This window comes from Leuciscus leuciscus (assembly GCF_965113295.1).
Source record: "Leuciscus leuciscus genome assembly, chromosome: 21".
Classification (NCBI taxonomy): Eukaryota; Metazoa; Chordata; class Actinopteri; order Cypriniformes; family Leuciscidae; genus Leuciscus; species Leuciscus leuciscus.
Window position 1 is genome coordinate 20,228,658 of NC_138745.1, and position 24,222 is coordinate 20,252,879.

The window sequence follows — 24,222 nt, forward strand, 5'->3', positions numbered from 1 at the left end:
CTGGTTACACCTCAAATGTTGTTCTTTCTTGTATTTTACATACAGACCAAATATAGGAAAGTAATATGAATATTTAACAGGATGCATTATTTGTACAGTGAGGAGGGAAGACATTCAGGGTGTGGATAAATCTGTTTCCTTTAATAATGTCTTTTTTTACACCACTTTTGTGCATTGACATAATCTGATTCAGAATGTCTGGATTTTGACATAAACAGACATCGGAAAGATTCCAATTGGGACAGACTTTTAAAATGCCTGTTTTAAAAGTTTTCATTCCTACAATTCCTCTTTATTGTTTTAAATGTGAATCTAGACATACTATGATATGCTTTTTACTATAAAGGCCCGTTCACACCAAGGACGATAACTACAAAGATATAGTTCTATATCGTTCTCAATATTAAAGAATAGCAGAGTTCACATTCAGAACGATTTTATCCAGCTGATGAACGATAAAAAACATTGACAGCCAATCAGATTACACCCTGCTATAACGAACTCGAGCATTTAAAGCGACCGAGAAGCAAGCGTGCAGAATAAACAGAACGATATCATCCGCTGGTGTGCAAAATATCATTACAGTTATCGTTGTTGGTGTGAACAGGCCTTAACACTACAGTGTTTTACAGAATCTCTAAAATTAGAGAAAATAAATGTAGGCATGCAAAAGTTTTACAATTGGACAGTTTTGTGTAACCATACAGAATCTAAATGTAACAAATATAGACTTTTTTTCTGTTAGAACGGTGTAAGCGGTAAGTTAATAACTAATGATCTTTGCAACGGAAGTGAATCAGTCAAAACTAACTTTAGCTGCACTTTATTCTAGAGCTGCTGTAAAGCCAAAACAGTCGGTTACTTTAATTTACTGTTATCACTGTAAAGCTGCTTTGATGCAATCTGTATTGTTAAAGGCGCTATATAAATGAAGGTGACTTGACTTGATCTGTATACCACAATAAAACCACTACACTGAGTTGTCATTAGGGAAAGTGAAATCCAGATGCTCCTCAATTACCTGGAAGATTAAAAATCTTTATAGAGATGTATAAAATATCAGCTTGACAACAATTATTTGATTGTCTTTAAGCCACTCTAAACACAAGACAATGTCTTACCTGGCTTTTGATACGGCAGAAAATCTCTTCAAGTAGCTGTATACCTGACCTTCTTAATAAACATGTTTATAATGTAAGTCACTTCGTCTTATGTTATTGAGACTGCACTGCACATATGAATGAATTTAAAGGAAAATCTGTTAAATAAACCTTCTGGTGCACCTCCTTCTTTTTCTCAAACTTCAAACTATTAATCTGTAATACCCACAAAGTCTCTTATTTGCAGGAAATGAGGGGAAATTCCCGGACAGCACAAGTGGTATTACAGCACTCTTGTTTGGTTATTTACTTGTTGACATTTTCATCCTAAATGCAACACAGAGTCAATACATCAATGTAAGTAGTTTAGTTCTGTAGTGAAAACTAAATGTGATACAATAGCAAGTGTTATTTTTTCGGTTTGGAAATATGGAGTTCACAGCAAAATTGTGTTTGTTTCGACGAGATCCACTTTAGAGAAGTCCAATTAAATAAAAGAAAAACTAGGAAATAATGCACTGTATGGAAATAACACTGCGGCATAAAATCAGGACAACATTTATTCATGTCAATTTATTAAACATGTAAAAAGACAAGACAAGAAAAAAAAAAAAAAAAAAACATAGCCGTGCAATACGTGCCTCACACACAAGAAAATCCTCTTAAATCTGCATGTACATGTTAAAACCTTTACAGCTCTTGGCTAATCTTACTGTGGAACCAAAGAAAGAGTGTGATTGTTTCCTGTGATATGAATGCACATTCAGATCTACACATGCAGAAAGGTTTTGGGACTGTCATGTAAGAATGGAGATTTGGAATAACTGGCTATAAGAATGACAAGTTATTGTATTCTAAACATAATGAGCGACCTTTAGCTGCTTTTTATGCAATCTGAAATAATCTTTGAATTCAACAGCATGTTTCTATGACAATAATAGTTTTCTTTAAAACGCAATATAGATTTTTAAGGGCAAAATGTAAAAAATGAACAAAAAAGATGCTTATATAAAGATGATATGAAATTACATTAACCTAAATATTTTTGTTCAGTCATATAATTGGCATTGGAACAGCAAATTTAAAAAAGGAAATATACAAAGTGATAAATAATCAATTGTGTAAATGAAACTTATATTTAAACATTGTCTGTTGAAATTCATTGTATACACACTTAAAGAGAAGAGAAAATCCCCTTTATTTCCTTCCTTCATTTCTTTCTTCTATTCACATTTTCAAGTTCCTTTTGTATTAAATGTGTTTCTGCGGTTGATTCTGAAAGCTAAAGAAAATATGTTAAATCACTTTGTGTACGAGAATTTTGCCAACACATAATTTATAGAATATCATTTTTATTATTTAGATTTAGCTTCATATTTTTCAAGCTGTGGTGGCGTTCAGCATTATAATCATTCAATACTCACCATATCCAGAAGAACCTCAATCTTTAGCCTGAGCAGATTATTCTCCTCCTCTAACTGTAGATTCCTCTTCTTCAGTCGCTGTACCTCTTTTCCTGATACATTACCTCCTGACTCTGTGGTTGACAAAGACTTCATTACACTCTTTAAACAGGCTACTAACTGGCATTGAATTAAATCAGTCTGTTTATTGTAGGAAGCCATACCTGAGATCCACTGGCCATCTTCAAATTTAAAATTCTGGCTGCCAAGATTCATCATCGGGTATCCATATTCCAGACCTAATTCAATCTCCCGTGTTGACCGATCCAACTGACAAAAACATAAATGATTGGTTTGGTTTGGCCTCTAAATACATATTAGTTTATGTGAACCGACATAAACTTATACTTACTGTATGTAGATTGGAAAGCGAAGCAGACTTCCGAGGAGGGGTTTTCTTGGGACTGAAAGTGTTGCCAAACAAGGGCATTTTGAAGTAAAAATCCAACCTGCATCAACACAAAACATATTTGAGTAACGTTACATGTTATATTTTTAGCATTAATCGCTGTAGCCACCATACAGTGTCCAGATCAGGCTCTAATAACAGACATAACGTTACAATAATATCTTGATATCAAAATGACTCGGATAATAAGGGGAGAGACTAACGTTACCGTTATCTTCGAGAGACAATTTATTGTCAGCAAAAAGTTAACAGGCAAGCAGCTAATTATAAATACATATTATTCAATACAGATCGAGCGCAACTGCTTTTGGAAAATAAATGTATGTATAACGTAAAATGCATACACAGCTGCGTTTAGTTTCTCCTCACGATTGTTTCAACGATATTCCTTAAAGCCAAAGACATGTGTAAACAAAATGCTAATTCCGGGGGAGCCTAGCAACGCCGGAAGCTCAATCTTACAAGTTAAAAGTACCTTTCCAAACAAAATCTACAACTTAATATGACATTTTAAAACATTTTAGGGATACATTTTCGAAAAGCGACAATGCATAATAATTTGACCACGTCTATGATTTAGTACATAATGAACATTCTTGAGAAGCCTTTCTAGTAAGCTATAATACTACTACTACGACTACTACTACTAATAATAATACATTTCCTGTGATATTCTTCACTGGTCCCTTGTCAAGTACATGAAAATGCATATTTAGATGCATGTGGTGCAGTTGCATTGACCTTTATAAAAGTATTTCTTTATTTTGCTATGCCATCTTTATAAACAAACGATCTCCAACCGAAACACAGATGTGCCTGATTTAAAATAACTGTCAACACAGGCAGACAATAGACCGGTTTTTATTTATTTATTATTGTTTATATATAGAGAGAGCAAAGGGTTTGGCTTTATGAAAATAATTTTGTCAAGTTTTTGTAAAGAAAGTCACCGATGCCCCCAGTGGCTGAATGCTCCACTTTAAACAAAAAATATCCATCGCTCTGCCTTTAGGACCTCACAGTCTGGACGGTTTAGTTCAACTTGAGCGCAACTCAAGGCGCACATGCTCTGTCCGTTGATTTGGGACAGGCGAATAAATTAAAAGTATGATTTTGAAGGAATAAAAAATCCAAACGTTTTACCTGGCATTTCAAAGGATTTATTGCTTTAACAAACATTTCCTTGTTGAAGAGAAGATCTAACATCTTAGGTGGGTTGAATGTCCTCCCAGCAAGCCTCTGTTTAGCGTGCTACTTAGCTGATTTTTGAAATGGAGTCTAACTTGTATTTTACATTTTTATAATCAATTTTGTATTTTATCCTATGGTGTTTTAAAATTATTATTATTATTAAGGAAATTAATTCTTTAAACGCTACCTCGCTGCACCAGTTCGCGAAACGTAGCTTGCTAATTGGCTACCAGGAACATTTTTAATAGATTTTTATATTACACGGCGCTGAAAATGTCAGTTAGAATTTTATTACAAAACATTACACTCTAGAAATATGATTTAGATGTTTGTTGGGACTGTTTTGTGCCGGCATATAAAACTATCATTGATATTAATTGGTGTAAACAAACCTGAAGTTGACAGCATTAGCGGGCTAGCCAGGTGCTAGCTAGCATTAAAGCTAATGTTAACCCGAAGCCTGTGCAAGTTAACTTTCTCATTAGTGTGTTGCACTGACGGTTCCTTTACATGTCAAGTCTGTAAAAATGTATATTTTCTACATTATATTGAGGAGTGTTTCAAGTATCGCGGAAGGATTGCTGTTAGTTGTTTTTGATTTCTCAAGTCCGGAGAGAGTTGCATTAGTGGGTGTGATTCTAAGGCGAGCTCGGGGATGTGCTCTCACTTGCTTATCTCAATTTTTAGGCCTTAGTGTTATATTTCTGTAATACACACTGTTTGTGCTTATAATTATGTTTTAGTTGCCATCATTGTGCGTTATTAAGTCTATAAATTTTTTTTATCTTTAGTCTTTTTGTGACAAATTACTGGCACTACATTTTGTTTCACGCCTATATGTTTCACTTGCTGGCTAGAATGATGAAAACACACAAAACTGAAATGTTTTCACGTAACATTTTGTGTTTTTTGGCTCTATAAAACCACATAGTAATAGTATGTTTTGCCCCTACAAAACTTATGTTTATTTTGTTATATCATACGTTGTTGTTTTTTCCTCAAAATGGTTATTTTTTTCTGGTTGTGATGGATTACAGCTATGGATCCAGATCGACAGAAGCGCAAGGAAGAAATACAGAAAGCTTTGGGATTCATTCAGTAAGTTCATAGATTTCTTTGCTGCTTTTCCGATCTGCTCTGTGGATGTTTATCATTCCAAAATTGCTAAATGTATTTGTCTCTTTGCCACAGGTCATCTTTGCCTTTCCCAGAACCTGAAGGATATGAGGTATGATTTGTGTGTACTATCTCTGAAAAAAACCCACCCCACCTAGATAATCCATATTTATTGAATTTCATGATCTTAATTTAAATGGAAAGTCTCTTCCTTTCTTCTGCAGGCATTCCTGACTCAGCTAGTATGTAATTTGCTGGATGAAGGTAATGCAGTGTATCGTGATGGAGAGTGGAGACAGGCAGCAGTCCATTACGGCGAGGGTGTGAATGTAGCTCGCTATGCTCAGTCTGAAGCACTGGTCATTCCCCCTGAGCTGTTAGAGAGCCTTTATGTGAACCGGGCAGCTGCACATTATAGTCTTGTAAGTATATACTATTTCTATTGGACTATTGGTTGACATTTAAATCTGTCATTGTAAGCTGAGGATTAGAAGGAATTCAGTATGTGCAAATTATCACGTAGTACTCCAACAGTAAGTGTTGCAAAGACATTTTCTGCAAATCAAACTTCTCTTGTCTTTTTTGTTAAGGGGGAGTACGAGCGTGGAGTGCAGGACTGTGATAGCGCTCTGTGTGTGTTGGAGGGCAGTCGCAGAGCACTCTACAGGAAGGCACTTTGTCTGAGGGAGCTGGGCCGACTCAGAGAGGCTTATGAGTGTGGCACTGGATGCCTATTAACTGCTCCTCACGTATGTATTCATATGCAGAAGCAATGGAGCATTAATCTGCAGTTTATATTTTTATACACTATCATGTAAAAGTTTGGGGTCATAATAAATAAATAAAAATTATAGTCAGCAAGGATGCGTTAAATTGATCGACAGTGACAGTAAAGATGTTTATAATGTTACATAATATTTCTATTTCAAATAAATGCTATAGAACTTTCTATTCAAAGAATGCTGTAAGAAATATTTCTTGGTTTCCACAAAAATATAAGGCAGCACTGTTTTCAACATTGATAATATCAAGAAATGTTTCTTGAGCACCATATCAGCAGATCTGTGAAGGTTCTTGTGACACGAGCAATGCTTCCATCCAAAGTTGCGAATTTAACTTATGCGCAAAATTTGAATATTACATAAAACATTTGCGTATAAAGCACCGTTTCCATCCAGTGAGTCGAGAGAACAAAATCCTCGCTTCCTGATAAACTGGCGCTAAATATCACTAAGAAAAATGTTAAGTTGCTGCAGAAGGAGAAGCCACTGTAGGTCTTTTTTTATAAAGAAAAAACTTTCGGAGGAGGATGCCTGCTGTTTGGGAATGCAGTCGTGTAAGACAGTTCTGGGAGGTAATTGTACCGAAACACTTTGACAAACAGGCTTTGGCTAAGGCATTTCAGAATGACCAAAATAACATTTCAGATGCCGTGGAGCGAGATTGGTGACTTTTTTAAAATATGTTTTCATCATAGTTTCTGCGCATGTTTTTAGCATTCGTATTAAAGTTGTGGATGGAAACATAGCTACTGAAGACTGGACTAATGGCTGAAAATTCAGCTTTGTCTTCATAGGAATCAAAATTGAAAAGTTATTTGAAATGATAATATTTTACCGTTACTGTTTAACTGTTAATTTAGCTGTTTTTACTGTATTTCTGATCAAATAAATGCAGCCTTACTGAGCATAAGATACTTTTCTCAAAACATTAAAAAAGTCTTGCTGACCCCAAACTTTTGAATATTAGTCTATGTAATAATATATATAGTTTGAAATGTTTATGCTATATGTTGCCAATTCATGTAATTATCTAACAAAACATTGTTTGCTTGCTTTATTTTACACAGGACAGGCAAGTCAGTGAGCTTGCTCAGGATTTAGCTAACAAACTTGGTTTAAAAATCCGCAAAGCCTACGTCAGTCCTCAGGTTTGTCTTTTAGATTAAATGATGTATGTTTAAAATGTTGATAATTTGTTAATTATATAGGTATACTTGTCCTAACATGACACTTTTTTTATTTCAGCTTGATTCTACAACATCTGGGACAGACAGCAATGGAGAAACGAATTCTCACACAGGGGAGGCAAGTTTAAAAAAAACAGACCTTCCCTATATTGGTCAATAAAGTAATTAAAAGTAGTATAAAATTGGTTTATAAAATAAAAGCTACTTTGTAAAACGAGAATTGCATGGTTTGGATTAAATTAACAAACCTTCTTGCTCTTTCTTTTCAGAACCCCTCAAATGGTCTTGAGTCTTTGACTGATATTGGATCAGGTATTTTTTTTTATATATCACATACATACATATATGGTCATTCCATGTCAACTCAACCAGAGGTCCCTGGCTAATGATTTTTATTTATTTTTATTTCTGTTGATAGAAAAAACTAGATGCATTTCTAGTTTCAACATGATTTGTTCTTCAGATATTCAGATATATCAACTGTATGCAATGTGATCCACATTTGGTTTTTGACCACTGAAAATGTGTACAATTTTACTTATGGAGCCACGTTGAAATCTCCATATCTTTGGAAATGAACCATGTAGGGCCTTAAAAAATAAGTTATCAAAAGAAAAGTTAGTTAAGAACAGGAATCTAAAAGGATATCAAGAGATCTTTAATAATTCTTGAGTTACAGGCATGCAAACTTCGTGCAAAAAACACAAGAAGTACTTTTTTACCATTTTTGAACTTTCACTGTTGGCATTTAATGCAACAAAGATGGATAGTCAACACATTTTACTTATAGACCTACCAATCTCAGTGTAAAAATAAAACCATGATGCTGCCATCTTTATAAAGTCATTTTTACCTCCTGTAATTAGGCTCCAAATCTCAGGTGAAAATTGTCATTTTGACCCCCCTCTACAAAATAGTGGATTACTCAGTAGATACACATCATGACTTGTAATATTTTGGCTCTAATCACTAGAATCACATAGAAAAATTTGAACAAAACAAAAAATTTGAGCTGGGGAAGTTTCTGAATTTGGTTGATTTGACATGGAATGTCCCTATAGCATTTAAAGGTGCTCTAAGCGATGTCACATGTTTTTTAGGCCAAAACATTTTTGTCACAACCAGCAAACCTCTCCTCACTATCCGCTAGCTGCCTGAGTGTCCCCTGAACACACTGTAAAAAAAATGCGGTCTCTGTAGACAGCCCAGGCTCCACAAACGGCAAGAAAAACAAACTGGCCCAGCCTGGATCACGAAACATATATGGGTCGAGGAGGAGGGAGGGTCGAGCTAGCCTCCGTTTTGTTTGACAATACTTCGAACGTCAACAAGAAGTGACGTCACCCAGCATCGCTTAGAGCACCTTTAATATTTTGATTAAAATATATTACTTTGAGTATAATCCTTAAGCAAATAAATAGGTGAGTCAGTTTATTCATCTGTTTATTCCACAGACTTAACAAGTGCCCAATGCATCCCTGCCCCTCTGGCCACACCAATCCCAGTCAGTGATGACCCACAGATTCCCTCACAGAACCCAGTTGTGCCCCAAGACATGTCAGAAAGCCCAAGCCAGGAGCCGTCAGGGCGGGTGCCATACTCTGTGCCTGTATCTGAACACATGGGTGAATGTGTGATGAATGAGGACACATCGTGTCTGGACACCTTGCTGGAAAGTATTCCCAAAGGAGCTGAGGTCAGCGTGGTGAGTGTAATGGAGAGCTGTAGGGATGGACAGTAGGACATTGACACTCAATACTGAATTGATCACTGTAAAAGTACTTCATATTTACTTTTTCTCCATCAGAACCCTGTTCAGGGGGCAATTCCCACTAACCTACCAAACACTGCTGTGGGATTGAGGCCCCCATACTCTCCGGGTCTCCCAGCCTCCTCGGCTCAGCTCACAACTCCCTTTTTCAACTCTGCTGTCAGTCCACTCCCTCCACTGGAGCCTTTTTCAGTGCTGGGTCAAAGCGAAGCCTCTTCCCAGACGATGGACTCCCTTGGCTCCTTTAGCTCTGGAGCTGGAGACACTGCAGGGAAGGGTGGGTCTGGATCACTGAGCACAGGAGGACTGGATTCCCTCTCGGAGTACACACTTCCTGGTAAGGGTTTTAACTGACTTGGTGTGCTACTAGCGTTCAAAAGTCTGGAAAGAAATTCATACTTTTATTTAGCAAGGATGCATTAACTTTATCAAAAGTGACAGTAAAGCCATGTATAACACTACAAAATATTTCCATTTTTAATAAATGCTTTTTATTCATCAAAGAATACTGAAAAAAATAAGTTTCATGGTTGCCAGAAATATATGAATCAGCACATCTGTAATCAGCATATATAATAAGATTTTTTTCTGGAGCAACATATCAGCATATTAGAATGATTTCTGAAGGTTTATGTGACGTTTTGCCATCACAGGAATAAATTACACTTTGTAATATGTATTTATTTGGAAAACAGATATTTTACATGTATTTGTATTTTTTTTGTGTGTGAGACATTTTTGCCTATGAGATAGAATAGTATAGAGAACTGAAAGGAAACAAAGTGGGAGAGAGAGAGATGTGACAGGATCGGAAAAGCTACCCGAGCTGGGACTCAAACTCGAGTTGTCCGAAGCGTAAACACGCTACATGCCCACAAGGTTATTGGCTCTGACAAATGTTTTTGTTTTTACTGTATTTGATCAAATGAATTCAGCCTTGGTGATCATGAGACTTCTTTCAAAAACACACACACACACAAAAAAATAATTTACTGATGCTAAACTTTTGAACGTTAGTGTACCTGTAATTAAATAATGCAGAAAATATCTTGACATGATGATAATTTGATATTGATTAATTATCCCATTTTCCTTTCCTTACAAATCTTAGGTGGACGAATCTCTCACAGTTTCATCCCCAGTTTGCGTAATCATCATGCCGCCAATGCAGTGAGTCTTAACTGTTTTGTTCTTCAGTCTTACTCATAGTAGTAAACTTCAACGTAGTAAAGGTCTTTAAATGTTCATAGGGTTCACATTCCGTGTCATCTTAACATCAGAGGTCCCGGCTAAAAATGTTGATTTTGATAATTTTTTCTCTGGTGAAAGAAATGCATAAATGTTGCAGCCAAAATGTTAAATTTCATGGATGTATAATTACTGAGTAATCTACTATTTTGTAGAGGGGGGTCAAAATGACAATTTTCACCTGAGATTTGGAGCCAATTTACAGGGGGTAAAAATGACTTTAGAAAGATGGCAGCATCATTATTTTATTTCAACAATGCCTAATAGGTCTATTAGTTAAATCTGTTGACTTTTAGCAATCTTTGTTGCATTATATGGCAACAGTGACAGTTCAAAAATGGTAAAAAGCACTTATTGCCTGTAACTCAATTATTAAAGATGCATCAATATCCTTTTAGATTCTGGTTCATTTCTTTTGGAATCTTCATTTTAAAAGCCCTATATGGTTCATTCCCAGAGGTATGGAGGTCTTAATGCAGCTCCATGAGTATATTGGTCAATTGTACACATTTTCAGTGGTCAAAAACCAAATGTGGGTCACTTTGCATTTGATATTGTTTTTCTTTTAAAGAGGAATATCTGAACAACAAATCATGTTGAAACCAGAAATGTTTTTTTCTATCAACACAATTGCATAGAAGATACCTGTCTGAGTGCCATGGATACTTTTTATTTATTTCTTTATCTTAATTTTTTAGGCCCTATATGGTTCGATCCCAGAGATATTGGGATGTCAATGTGGTAATGTGTAGTTACGATACTGTGTATTTGAGCTTTTGCTAGTTTCAGAACCTGTTAAAATGTCCTATCTTTCAAATATCCATGAAACTGATTTAAATATAGATTCTTATAAATACACTTTTGAGAGCAATTTAAGTGACCCACATTTGGTTTTTGACCACTGTGTACAATTGACCAATTTACTCATGGAGCTGCATTAAGATCTCCATATTTCTGGGATTCAACCATATAGGGCCTTTAAAATGAAGATGCAAAAATAAATGTTTATTAAAAACCTTTTTAAAAATGTAATAAAAAAAACAGGATATTAAGATATCTTTAATATGTTTAGAGTTACAGGCATGCAAACATTTTTCAACTGTCTCCGTTGGCATATAATGCAACAAAGATTGCTAAAGTCAATATATAATATATAATAATGATCTTTGGCTCCAAATCTCAGGTGAAAAATAGTGGAATACTCAGTAAGTATACATCCATGACATTTTATGTTGGCTTTTTTTCCATAAAAATATTAACAAAACAAAAAGAAATTGAGCTGGGAACGTTTCAGAAGTTTGGTTGATTTAACACAAAATGACCCCATAATGGTTTGCAATCACCTTGTCAGAAAACTGTCCTTTGCTGCTTGCAGAATGGCCCAGTCGGTACCAATCTTTCTCTGCTGTCACGAAACCCTTTGGCTGCCACACATGAGTTCAGACAGGCCTGTAATGCTTGCTACAGTCGCATAGGTACTGTATCCCTTAATGTGTGATATGAAAAAAAGGTACATATCGGAACTATTCCTAAACATGTTATACCTGTCTGAAAGAGGTGGATTTTCTTTTTCTCTCTTAATTAGGGCCCCGGGTCATGGACTACCATTATCAGCCTGATGCAGCGCATCGTTGCAAGAGAGATGTGCTGCTCTGTCGCCTCAAATCCTCTGACGACCCCACCTGGAAAAGGGTGCGACCCCGTCCAGCTCGTAACAACTTTCTTGGGGCGTTTGTTCTCTGTAAAGGTATGGCTCTGTTTATTAAAAGTCTGTGTATTGGATAGATATTTCAATTAGGGGTGCACAATATACTATAATGGTAGTGGCCAATGTCACTGTTGGTTTTGTTATCAGTTATGTCAGATTTTTTTTCTTCCCATAAAAAAAAAGTCACTTTTAATTAATAATGTTTTATAAAAATATATACTAGATTATAATCATTTATTATTAATAATGATTCTGATATCCAATGATTAAATTTAGTTTTTTGTCATCGTTCTGTCTTTGCAGAAGTACAAGAGCGTCAGGAGTGCCAGTATGGTGAAAACTGCACTTTTGCCTATTGCCAGGAGGAGATAGATGTGTGGACCCAAGAGAGGAAGGGAGCTCTAAGTCGTGAGCTTCTGTTTGACCCTCTGGGCACCAATGAACGACGGGCCCTCAGTGTCACCCGTCTCCTTCAGCTCCATATGGGCATGTTTATGTTCCTCTGTGAGGTAATATGTGCCTTCATGTTTAATATTTTTCTCACACCTAGAAATGTTACATTCTTGTTCAGAAATGCTAAGTTGTTATTCTGGCCCCTGCTTTTCTGTAGGAATGTTTTGACAGTAAGCCTCGTATCATTAGCAAGCGAAGCAAAGAGAATCTCGCTGTGTGTTCCAACCTCACTGCACGACATCCCTTTGACGATAACAAGTGAGTCATCGCCTCCCGACTTCTGTCTTTTTATCCCTCGCTGTATTGAGACTTGGTCACTTAGGTGCAGCAAAATCATATTAGTGATCCATCGCATTATCTCTTCTCATAAATTTGTCTCTTATAATGCCGGACAGGTGCCTGGTGCACGTGGTTCGCTCAGCAAACGTGCGCTACAGTAAAGTACGCCCTCTTCACCCACTCTGCCAGTTTGACGTGTGCCGCCATGAGGTGCGATATGGCTGCCAGCGGGAGGACAGTTGCTCCTTTGCACATTCAGTCATAGAACTCAAGTGTTGGGTGCTTCAGCAGGACACAGGTACATAAGACATGCTATAATAATATTTTTATGCATGCACACTGCGGTCTTCTGTTTTTGCCTTATTAAAGGGATAGTTCACCAAAAAAAATTAATTACCCCATGATTTACTCACCCTTAAGCCTTCCTAGATGTATATGACTTTCTTATTTCAGATGAATATAATCTGAGTTCTATTTAAAAATGTCCTGTCTCTTGCAAGCTTTATAATGGCAGTAAATGGAGGATGAGATTTTGAAGCCCAAAAAAGTTTGTATGCGAAAGCAAAACCCCTTTGTTAGGTATCAGTGGTTAAGATTTATTTATAATGTTGTTCCTGAGTAGTACAACTCACAAGTTTGCTTGTGCACATCACATATTTTAAAGAAGCTTCCTGAACTTGGGAGAGTATGAAACTGGAGTATGAAATGGCAAGACTACTTGCCATTGCGAAAACGTTCTGCTGAAGTCGTGCTTGCAACGTTGATTCCGATCGATGGGCATTTGCATTTTCAGAATTGTGCTTGAACTGATACGTTTAAAACGACGACATAATTAACTGTGTTTTGTTTACAATTGCTTGAAGCCTTGAAAGCTGAAGCTAGTGATTATGGTAAGGGCTGTCATTGTAAGGTCATTTCAGTCACGCTTGAGGTGTTTGGCCAATCACAACGCGCTGGGTCAGCTGGCCAATCAGAGCACTCTGAGCTTTTCGGAAGGAGGGGCTTTGCAGAATTCAGTGCGTTCAGACCAGACAGACTAGGAATAGAGGAGCTGCAATAATGTACAGAATGTGAAAAATAATGTTATTTGAGCATTGAAGCATGTTAACCTATTCTATAATTAATAAAACAAATTAATAAACGTTTAAAATAGCATCATATATGACCCCTTTAAATTGCACCATTTTACACTAAAGTTTGGGGTTAGGAGTTAGGTTTTTTTATTTAAAAGAAATTCATACTTTTATTCAGCAAGGATGCATTCAATTGATCAAAAGTGACAGTAAATTTGTAATTTAAAAAAGACTAAATGGTGTTCTTTTGAACTTTGTTAAAAAAAATCCTGAAAAAAAAAAGTCAAAAGTTTCCAATAATAAGAAATGTATTTTGCCTGTTGAAAATTCAGCTTTGCCATCACAGGAATAAATACATTTTCAAATAAATGAAAGCTGATTTTACAACATTACTGGTTTTACTGTATTATTTAACAAATAAATGCTGTCTTCATGATGATATGATACGTTTCAAAAACCTTCAAAAGATCTTACCAAACCCAAACTTTTTGTAGTGTAGGGGCATTCATGTAATTTCCAGTGCTGTTTTTGCCCCACACCCTGGTTTTATAAATGCCTTTGACTCAGACAATTGAAAGTTGATAGTAAAAATAATATGAATAATAATTATAAAATGAGTTTTTGTTTGTGCTTATTTCTTACCCGTCAGGTATTACCCATGAGGAAATGGTGCAGGAGTCAAAGAGACACTGGCACCGATTGGAACAGAATGCTCAGAGACAGAAGGTGAGGCTTTGGCAAAAGCACCACTGTGCTGTCTCACAAACGCTCATCATTTCTGAAATCTAATCCTTTTATTTGATTGCTTTTTTTGGTTCAAGTCTGGTTTACAAAATAAGTCTCTTTCTTCTCCCTCGTCTTCAGCCCATGCTCGGGCCGCACCAGCCCACCGGGAGCAGCAGTAACAGCAGTGCTCATAGCGGTAGTTCTGTGGTCTCTGGAGGGATGGGAGGAGACTGCATTGGGGGCGGAAGCACAGGAGGAGGTGGAGGACTAGTAGGATGCGGTCGAGGGCGCGGCCTGAATCTGAAGATGAAGTTCGTGTGTGGACAGTGTTGGAGGGAGGGCCAGGTCAATGAGCCAGACAAGTCACTGAAGTACTGCACTGCGAAAGCCAGGCACAGGTTAGCTTCCCTTATTCAAGAGGGCATCATCTTACCGCCAGGATGCTCGATACTCGATATATGCTCATCAAAAATGTATGTGTCTATAATGTTTACTGGAATTGTTATAATGTGACTGCTTTTAATAGACACAGTAGACAGCATCTTTGCTGATGGTTCTTGGGGGGTAATTATGGTATAATGCTGCTTTTTCTGTTGCTTTTCCCAGCTGGACAAAAGAGCGCAGGGTGTTGCTAGTAAAATCGTTTGAGAAGAAAAAGTGGGTGGTAGTGCGGCCGCTGCCTTTTTCCCGTACCTACCCCCAACAATATGATGTAAGTCTGTCCTTTGTTGATTCAATTATTGTGATAGCAAACAGAAACTGATTTGTCAGGTTCTTCAGATAAGCAGGTTGTAGTTCTGACACTGAGCTGCAGTGCTGTTCTCATGATCTGTTAAACATCATACAATGTAATATTTATGAGAATGGAAGTTCATATGCCAATGGTTAAGAAATATAGGCTGCATCCGGAATCGCATACTTCTCTACTATACAGTAGGCGAAAGACCGTATTTGATAAAAGAAGTGTTTGAATTCACTGTACACAGTGAAATTCTGAAGTGTGCATACTATCCCATAAGGCCACGGGAGAGGATTTGAGAATGGCATTGGTCACATGATAATGACAACATGGTGAATTTACTAGTATATAGTAATACTATATTGAACATACTTTTTTAGCAGTCGTGAAGTAATTAGTTATTCTTTTGAGTAGGTATTATTTATTTTGAATATGCGATTTCGGAAGCAGCCACATTTTCTGTTCTATTATAGTTTCTATCAATAACAAATGGTGTTTTATGTAATGATTCTGTTCAGACCAGAGGTGGGCACAAATACATCAAAAACTATTTTGTTACAAACTACAAATACTGGCTCATGAAATGTAACAAAATAAAATACAAAATACTGATGTGAAAAATGTATTTAAATAAAATACAAGTAATTAGTATTCTGAAAATACAAAAATACTCCCACAATAATCGTAAAGGGTTAGTTCACCCAAAAATGAAAATTCTGTCAGTAATAACTCACCCTCATGTTGTTCCAACCCCGTAAGACCTCGTTCATCTTCAGAACACAAATTAAGATATTTTTGATTAAATCTGAGAGCTGGATCACTCCTCCATAGGCTTCTAAAGACACTATAACTTGCTGGCCCAGAAAATGAATTAAAGACATCGTTAATATAGTCCAAGTGACTCCAGTGGCTCAATCTTAAGTTTATAAAGCGACGAGAATACTTTTTGTGCGCAAAAACAAAACAAAAATAACGACTTTATTCCACTATTCATTTCCTTCTCTCTGGGCCTCGAGTTTTTTCACGTAGTGTTTTAGCGCAGCGCGTCTGTGTTGTACGTCACACGCATCACACACATGACAAGCGTCAGCCAATAGTGAGCCTTACGTGTGACGTACAACACAGACGCTCTGCGCAGTTATACTACATGAAAAAACTCAAGGCCAAGAGAGAAGGAAATGAAAAGTGGAATAAAGTCGTTATTTTTGCGCACACAAAGTATTCTCGTCGCTTTATAAACTTAAGATTGAGCCACTGTAGTCACTTGGACTATATTAACGATGTCTTTAATACATTTTTTGGGCCAGCAAGTTATAATGTCTTAGAAGCCTATGGAGGAGTGATCCAGCTCTCAGATTTAAAGCTACACTGTGTGATAATTTCCCCCATCTAGCGGTGAAATTTTATATGACTACCCAGTGAATATTAATTTCTGTTCCTTTCAATTTCGAGAGCGTTTTAACTCCTACGGTGGCCGTATTATTCCAAGATTAACATGGCTTCCAGTTCGACTTCGTCCAATTGCGCCTTTAAAACTATCACCTGTGATCCGTCGCAGCACAGATTTATGTTACAAGGTAAACAATACTTTTTCACCATTGACGTGAGGAAAAGTAACGCAAAGTACTAGAGGTCGTTCTGGCGTTATGCACAACCATGCTATGGTTAGACAAGCAACTATAAAATTTCGAATTTACACAAATTGGCTGGATTACCTGCCAAGAAGAAAGCAGGCATTCTCTCTTTCGCTTCCTTGGCGACTCTGCTACATGTCTTCGAAAATAGGCGTGATCCTCCATCAGCAATCTTTCAAATCTGCCGGCAGTCGCGAGTAATCTCCCCCTCGCATTCGTCTCTGTGTCACTGAGTGTAAAGCGCGAAAGGCGAAGCTTGAATTTACAGGTATGTCCCTCTTTGGCTAATGTAGTTTCAAGATGGAGGGGCAACATGACGACCGGCATTCGAACCCCTCACCCGTATGTACATTCGATGGCAGCTTATAAACTTACGAGAATACTTTATTACTTGAAAGAAGTAAATATACATTAATAAGCACATATATTTTTTAAAGAACTAAGTGTTTTTTGCTAAGAATCAACTAAAAAAATTACACAGTGTAGCTTTAATCAAAAATATCTTAATTCGTGTTCCGAAGATGAACGAAGGTCTTACGGGGTTGGAACAACATGAGGGAGAGTAATCACTGACAGAATTTTCATTTTTGGGTGAACTAACCCTTTAATGCCGTTTTTAAGAGGAGCAGCGCCACTTCTCCTGTGTTCAAAACTCATTCACTTCTTGGAGGGAGCCCGGTCTACAGGGTGTCACGTGATTTTTGTGCATCTAACCTGGACATTGCCATTGCCAACATCAGACCAAATATGGCAAAATCATTTACTATGGGGATAAGCATATGGTGATTTTTGTTAAGTATTTAAGTATTTGAAATACTCTAAATACACTCCCTCAAAATATTTTGTTACAGACTACATTTTATTTTTTCCACACCTGCAAAATACAAATTACAAAATACACTAAAGTAATTAAATACGTATTTAAATTACATTTAATTGAAATACTGCCCATGTCTGGTTCAGACAGAGATAACAGGTTGTTGAATACATAATCAACCTCTAACGGCTAAACTTACATACTGTGCTTTTAAATAAGACCACACTAACAGGCAAAAATATAAAGAATATGTAATAGAGTATGTATATGTTTAGCTAAATGAATCTCTAGATTTATTTAGATTTAGAACTGAGCAATTATGTTACATCATATATCTCAGTAAGTTGCACTGTTTTTTTGATGTTCATTCATGTTTATTTTGTGCTGTACCTTGTAGCAAAGTGGAAGATTTGATCGCTTCAGCGATCCGTTGTGCCACAAAAAGCGTTAAAACGGCATTCATTGTTTAAATTTCTTAATATAATTGACTATGATATGAAAAGTCTGTTTTTAAAGCACAATTATTGGATGGCAAGCAATCACTGGATAATTTGTGCATCGACTGAAAACAGCATAGACTAAAAGATCACTTCTTGCGATTAAAATGAAGATCGGTTAAATCTGGACATTTTCAACCCAGCTTAAAATCTTGGGTGTGTCATCCAATAATATTTTGGAAATTGTTTCAGCCTCCCACACAGCCCTTTTTGTTAAATTTCAAGCTCAATTTTAATGAAGCACTAATCTTAAATTGATATTTTCTAGAGAGTTTAAACCCTCAAAGAGTTGCCAGTGAACAATTGAAGAGTTGGATCATTGTTTCTATTTTAAAATGACTTAAATGAACTGAGAAATTTGAGCATTGTTACATAATCTCTATGCATTATCCATTTGTGCTTGCAGATGTGTGTTCATGTCATGAAACAGAAGAAGTGCCACTATATTGGGAACTGTTCTTTTGCACACAGTTTGGAGGAGAGGGATGTGTGGACCTATATGAAAAACAACAGCTGTGAGAAATCCACTTCCTTCAACTGGATAATTCAGAGCTGAATTTATTAACACAATTGTTTTGTGGGTTTGGTGCAGTCATGTTTGTTTAATCCATTTAATGTGTTTTAACATGAGCTGTGTATCTTTCTGTACTCTCTAAGTGAGAGACATGCAGCAGATGTACGAGATGTGGCTATCGTTGACCAATCAGAACCGGCGTGCGGACGGCACTCTCATGACTCCACCCCCAGAGGAAAAACAGATCGCCATGCCAACTGACTATTCTGAGTCAATGGTGGGTGGCTGCAGAAGATTGATTTGTCATGATTTGTTTGTGTGATTAAGTGGCCTGAAAATAAAAAGCTCTTGTTCTAGTTGTTTTTAAACTTTATTATCAGATTTAAGGTAGTTTACTCCAAGAGCAATAACTCTAAAGATGATAACTATATTCACGTCCACACCAATGCACAATATCGTTCTGTTTAACTTTATTCTTAGTTTGTCGAGCTCTTTAAAGCAAGATGGATTCTGATTGACTGTCAATGTTTTTATTGTTCATCACCTGGAAAAAATCGTTCTGAAAGTGATTCCATTGATGTTCCTCTGCCGTTATCATTATATTTTTGCTGTGAACTCTTTTGGTGCTGCTTTTATATTTAGAACTATATCTTTATTGCTATATTTACAGTCCGTGGTGTGAATGGCCCTTTATCCATGTTCTTTCTGACAGGTTGGGCGAAGGATGTCGGGTGGTGGAGGGGATCTGTGACCTGTGCATTTACAGGCAGTCTGGATGAGTCTTCCTGTTCAGATATCAGCTTCTAAGGCCCTTCCCCACTTTTTCAGTGCCACTCTGGGAAGTACCAGGCTCTGTTGCCCTTCAGGGCAAGAGCTCATGACTGTAGAACTAACACACTGATTGTTACCACATACACACACGCATACACACACACCACATGATATTTCACTCATTATCAAACACATGCACCCACTCACTGACATGACACTTGGCACAGGCTTGTAGGGTGTCATGTATGTGAGTGCACACTGGTACTTTTACAGCTAACTCAAGTAAGGGCAGTTTTTATGTTCCTTAAAGGGATAGTTCACCCAAAAATGAAAATTCTGTCAGTAATTACTCACCCTCATGTTGTTCCAACCCCGTAAGACTTTCGTTCATCTTCGGAACACAAATTAAGATATTTTTGATGAAATCTGAGAGCTGGCTCACTCCTTCATAAGCTTCTATGTAATTGAAACTTGCCGGCCCAGAAAGTTAGTAAAGACCATGTTTAAAATAGTCCAAGTGACTACAGTGGCTCAACCTTAGCTTAGCTCTCAGATTTCATAAAAATATCTTCATTTGCGTTCCAAAGATGAACGAAGGTCTTACGAGGTTGGAACAACATGAGGGTGAGTAATTACTGACAGAATTTTCATTTTTGGGTGAATTAACCCTTTAAACACATTTATGAGGAGGAGTTGATGTTCCCACAGTGCTTTTTTAAACCAAAACCAAATGGATCTCCCTGACTCAAATCAAAGCACATGTCACGAAGGCCACTCATGTTTCAGTCAAGTATGTGGTGTCGGATGGCAGATTAACTGAATTTATGAAGTGGTGCTTAACTCTGTGTTCCTGCCATATTGGTAGAAGAGTTTGAATGTACAGCCAAAAGTGGCCATTTACAAGAAATTTGAGATTTGTTCAGATGTCGAATGTATTTGATGCACCAAGGCAATTAATTATGGAGTAAGTAAAAAGCACCCCAACAACCCCCGTTTAGATGCTTGCATAACACCAGTCACAGATCTTGCACTGACACGCACTCATTTCCTCATTCTTTCGGATTGCACTGAGTGACAATTTGGTAGTGCTTGTTAAAGAGTAGGAATGAATGCACATGAGGGCTGTTTGCAGTCTGGAGTGATCTGACAATTTGGATTGAAACGCTTTGTATTAATTTTTTCTTTTTGATTGATTGACGGTTTGAATATGCTCCCGTGTTTGTATCGTTCGAGCTATTAGATTGGGATTTTAAGTGCGTAATCTATAAAACCCATAAACATGCTACTAGGAGACTATTGTTCGCCACAGTTCAATGCGGGCCAGTAGCTCATTCATTTTCCATGTTGTAACGTTTCATAATAGGCGCATGAACGGAGACACATTAGCAAGAAATTAGGCAAAAGAGTTCTACTTGCCCTGCCTATGCCTAGTTATATTCAAAATATCCTGTCAAGACATGCAGTGCTACCCTTAGTATGCCTTGTCCTAACTTTCAGTGGACTTGATATATATATATATATATAAATATATACACACAAACACACACACACAAATATATCTACTATATTGGCATACTACTAATGATTATTGATAACTTAGCAGTTAAGCTTAATTAAGTATAACCTTACCTTGTATTGATTACATAGAACTTCTTGTTATTGAGCTATGCTATATGACATGTATTGCTGATTAGATGGTTAGTGATTTTTTTTTTCCTTATGAGTCACTACAGAAGTGTCTGTTTTGTGAGGTCTAGATGAGAATCTGCTGCCCTAAACTGCCTATAAATGTAATTGAAGCACCCTGAAATGGTTTGATGGAGAACAAAATAATAGAATCAAGTTCGTACCTTGTTGCATTGAATTTCAGGGTTTAAATGACATGTGAAGGAGCATATTTGGGCCTGGTAGCAGATTCCAACTTGTATGGAGATTGAGAGGGACGTTCTGGAGTGACCTAGTACGCTTTACCGAGGGATCATATTATTACTACTGCTATTATTATGATGATGACAGTGATGATAATGATTGTCATTATGACTACTTCTATCTTCCTATATGCTATTGATATATGTATATGTTAATTGCTATGTATAACACTTTAAATATATGTATCCATGTATGAATATAATACTTAACAGTGAATTATGTCTATGTATGCTTAGTGAGCTGTCCAGAATAGAGGAATTGAGATCCTAGGGTAGTTGTCGGTCTTTTTTTCTTCAACCTAAACAAGCAAGCGACGCTATTAACGTATAGTGTCATGGGATCTTGGGATCTCTTATAAAGAGGGTTTATAAAGTGGTTGTAGTAAAGAGACATCTTTAAAAACTACATGCCTTAGCAAATTCCCTCGACACCATATTCCTGATCGTTTGATTCGATTCTCACAGTGCTATACTGTGACGGAACACAAAGCATACATGGATATTTGTTTGTCTGCATAGCGCCTTATACATTTATATACAATTATAAATACCTTAACAAATAATCCTACTCTTTCAGTATAATGATATATACACTCTTAGACAATTTGTTTAAGGAAATAGGGGAGGGAAGTGTATCATAAATGTTCTCTCAGTGACAATGGAGTCTGGTTTTGCACGTTACTCGCATCTAAAATATTCTGAGGAACATGATCATGCTAGAGCTGAGGTAGTGTGCTTAACCGTAGAGAGAAAGAGAACACCCTGAGAACCAAGATGCTCAGTTAACAGTCTCTCTTTCTCTAATACGGGATGAAGTTGGCATTCATTCATATTCATATCAAAGGGTTAGTACTGCTGGCCATTGACTATCTGAAGGCTGCAGTAATGGTCATATACCCACCATCCTCATTCTCCACTTGAGTTTATTTTATCACAGAACTGGAATGTTCTGGGCTTTCTGGACAGACAACAAGAAAGATTGCCCATTTTAAAATGACCTTTGTGTGTCACACTTTCTGGATGGAGTGTTAACCAGAAATACGTTGTTCATAATCCATGTTCAGCCTAAAAAAGACAATGTGGGATTTAGCAAATGTTGGATTATATCGGTTGAGACTTTTCTGTTAGGATGGCTTTGTTTTTCACCTGCATAGATAACCAGTGAAAATCAGGAGTTTGAAAAAATGAAAAGGTAAAACAACAATGCCTCTTTTTGTACTGTATTTTTACATTTGTTTGTTTTGTTTCTCCTTTTTCTCCCTGGTTGGAAGTGATATATTGATCACAGTGGACCAAATCTCATGAAAGTGTTTAACAATAAATAGACTGTTTTAGAAAATGTGTGAGATGTTATTGCTTTTTATTGAATTACTTTTTAGACAATGTTGAATCAAAATTAAGAGTTGTGACTTTCAGCATGTTAGCTTTGAGGTTATCTATATCCTACTGTACTGAACAAAATGTATTTTAGGAAATGCATTTAAAATTTTCAGTATCTCAATGGGAATGGATTAAAAATATTGATGACTCATCCTGCACTACATATGTTTTGTCCAATCAGATGTCCTTTTTCCCTTATTCAGGTTTCATGTGGTGCCACATTCTTATAGGTAGCTGGAGGGCAAAACAAGACTTTCCTCCTTTGCCAACCAGTTATTTTTACCAGGTTCGTACTAATGTAGTAAGACAGTTCAATTTATGCCTTATTGAGGATGCATACTATGTGCAGGCAAGATGAACCCACCAGAATATAAACGTTAAGTGTTTTAACATTAAGCGTTTTAGAATGTCCAGTTGGTTTTAGTGATTTAAAATCAGCAGCAGCCATTGTACAAGTGCCCAAAACTAGCATTTTGTACACACATTTTTTACCCCATCTTTTCTTGAGGTGATCTAAATATCTGTGGTTTGAAACAGATGGAAAATTGATGCCTGTCCAGTGTCCTCAGATTGGCACTGGCAGTGACATCAATTTTGTGTTTCGAAAACTGCGCTGCTTCAGTTGTTGTGGTGTTGATTCACATTGTTTCTAGATTATTGTGCAAGAGTGATCAGATGAATTCTAAATAATTGCAAAAAACTTAATTGTCGAAAAAAATAAGACATTTGTTTTTTGGCCCTGGCACAACATGATCAGTTAACATTTCACTAATCATCAGCACATGGGAAACTGAAGCAGGATGAAATTACTATCATTCTGCTTCCAATCATTTGTTCTTGTTTTAGCAATGGTTACCTCCAAAGAAAATATGCAGCCATCATTGCTTTGCATAAAAATGGCCACACATGCAAGGAAATTGCTGCAAAGAATATTGCACCTGAAAGAACCATTAACCAGATCATCGAGAACTTCAAGGAGAGATGTTCAACTGCAGTGAATAAGGCTTCAGGACGTCCCAGAGTGTCCAGCAAGGACTCAGCTACAGAATCATGTCATCCATCATCACCACCACCCATGCAGAACTTGTTCAGTCTGGACAGCAGGTGTGTGTGAGTGCAAGAAGGGCAGCAAAGAAGCCACTTCTCTCCAAGAAAAACATCAAGGACATAATTAAATTCTGCAGGAGGTACAAGGATTGGACAGCAGAAGACAAATGCAAAGTTATTTTCTCTGATGAAGCCCTTATCTTCTCAGATTTTTTGTGACATCTGGAAAATTGATTGTCCGGAGAAGAAAAGGTGAACGCTATTATGAGTCCTGTGTCATGCCAACAGTGAAGCATCCTGAGACCATCCATGTGTGGTTGCTTTTCATCCAAGGGAGGCTCTCTTACAATTCTGCCCATAGACACTGAATGGTATCAAAATGTCCTGCA

The 24,222-nt window shown here is 36.9% G+C and overlaps 2 protein-coding genes across 3 annotated transcripts; one reads left to right on the forward strand and one right to left on the reverse strand.

The window, feature by feature from the left end:
- Positions 1 to 1,642: 1,642 nt before the first annotated feature.
- On the reverse strand, positions 1,643 to 3,444 carry cby1 (chibby 1, beta catenin antagonist). Of its 2 annotated transcripts, none has more exons than XM_082151156.1 (5): positions 3,317 to 3,444; positions 2,916 to 3,012; positions 2,728 to 2,833; positions 2,525 to 2,637; positions 1,643 to 2,382 (listed from the first exon to the last, which is right to left on the reverse strand). In XM_082151156.1, exons 2-5 carry the CDS (start codon positions 2,991 to 2,993, stop codon positions 2,311 to 2,313), a joined length of 369 nt encoding a protein of 122 aa, XP_082007282.1. In that variant the 5' UTR covers positions 2,994 to 3,012; positions 3,317 to 3,444; the 3' UTR covers positions 1,643 to 2,310. The 2 variants fall into 2 exon arrangements, with proteins under 2 accessions (XP_082007282.1, XP_082007283.1); XM_082151157.1 differs by lacking the exon at positions 3,317 to 3,444 and adding an exon at positions 3,181 to 3,315.
- Positions 3,445 to 3,976: 532 nt separating this feature from the next.
- On the forward strand, positions 3,977 to 22,747 carry zc3h7bb (zinc finger CCCH-type containing 7Bb). The gene is made up of 22 exons (XM_082151129.1): positions 3,977 to 4,183; positions 5,201 to 5,261; positions 5,355 to 5,391; positions 5,504 to 5,701; positions 5,870 to 6,028; positions 7,129 to 7,209; positions 7,307 to 7,366; positions 7,518 to 7,560; positions 8,703 to 8,953; positions 9,056 to 9,356; positions 10,131 to 10,189; positions 11,643 to 11,742; positions 11,853 to 12,014; positions 12,279 to 12,484; positions 12,586 to 12,686; positions 12,824 to 13,005; positions 14,430 to 14,506; positions 14,645 to 14,904; positions 15,113 to 15,218; positions 18,600 to 18,708; positions 18,851 to 18,984; positions 19,420 to 22,747. Exons 2-22 carry the CDS (start codon positions 5,203 to 5,205, stop codon positions 19,456 to 19,458), a joined length of 2,724 nt encoding a protein of 907 aa, XP_082007255.1. The 5' UTR covers positions 3,977 to 4,183; positions 5,201 to 5,202; the 3' UTR covers positions 19,459 to 22,747.
- Positions 22,748 to 24,222: the final 1,475 nt, after the last annotated feature.

Coding starts and splice junctions, on each gene's coding strand:
- cby1 (XM_082151156.1), bottom strand. CDS start 2,993: ATGCCCTTGTTTGGCAACACTTTCAGTCCCAAGAAAACCCCTCCTCGG. Junction 2,638..2,727: donor AGATGGCCAGTGGATCTCAG/GTATGGCTTCCT, acceptor TGTCAACCACAG/AGTCAGGAGGTAATGTATCA. Junction 2,383..2,524: donor TTGAGGTTCTTCTGGATATG/GTGAGTATTGAA, acceptor TATTTTCTTTAG/CTTTCAGAATCAACCGCAGA.
- zc3h7bb (XM_082151129.1), top strand. CDS start 5,203: ATGGATCCAGATCGACAGAAGCGCAAGGAAGAAATACAGAAAGCTTTG. Junction 5,392..5,503: donor CAGAACCTGAAGGATATGAG/GTATGATTTGTG, acceptor TTTCTTCTGCAG/GCATTCCTGACTCAGCTAGT. Junction 12,485..12,585: donor TGTTTATGTTCCTCTGTGAG/GTAATATGTGCC, acceptor GCTTTTCTGTAG/GAATGTTTTGACAGTAAGCC.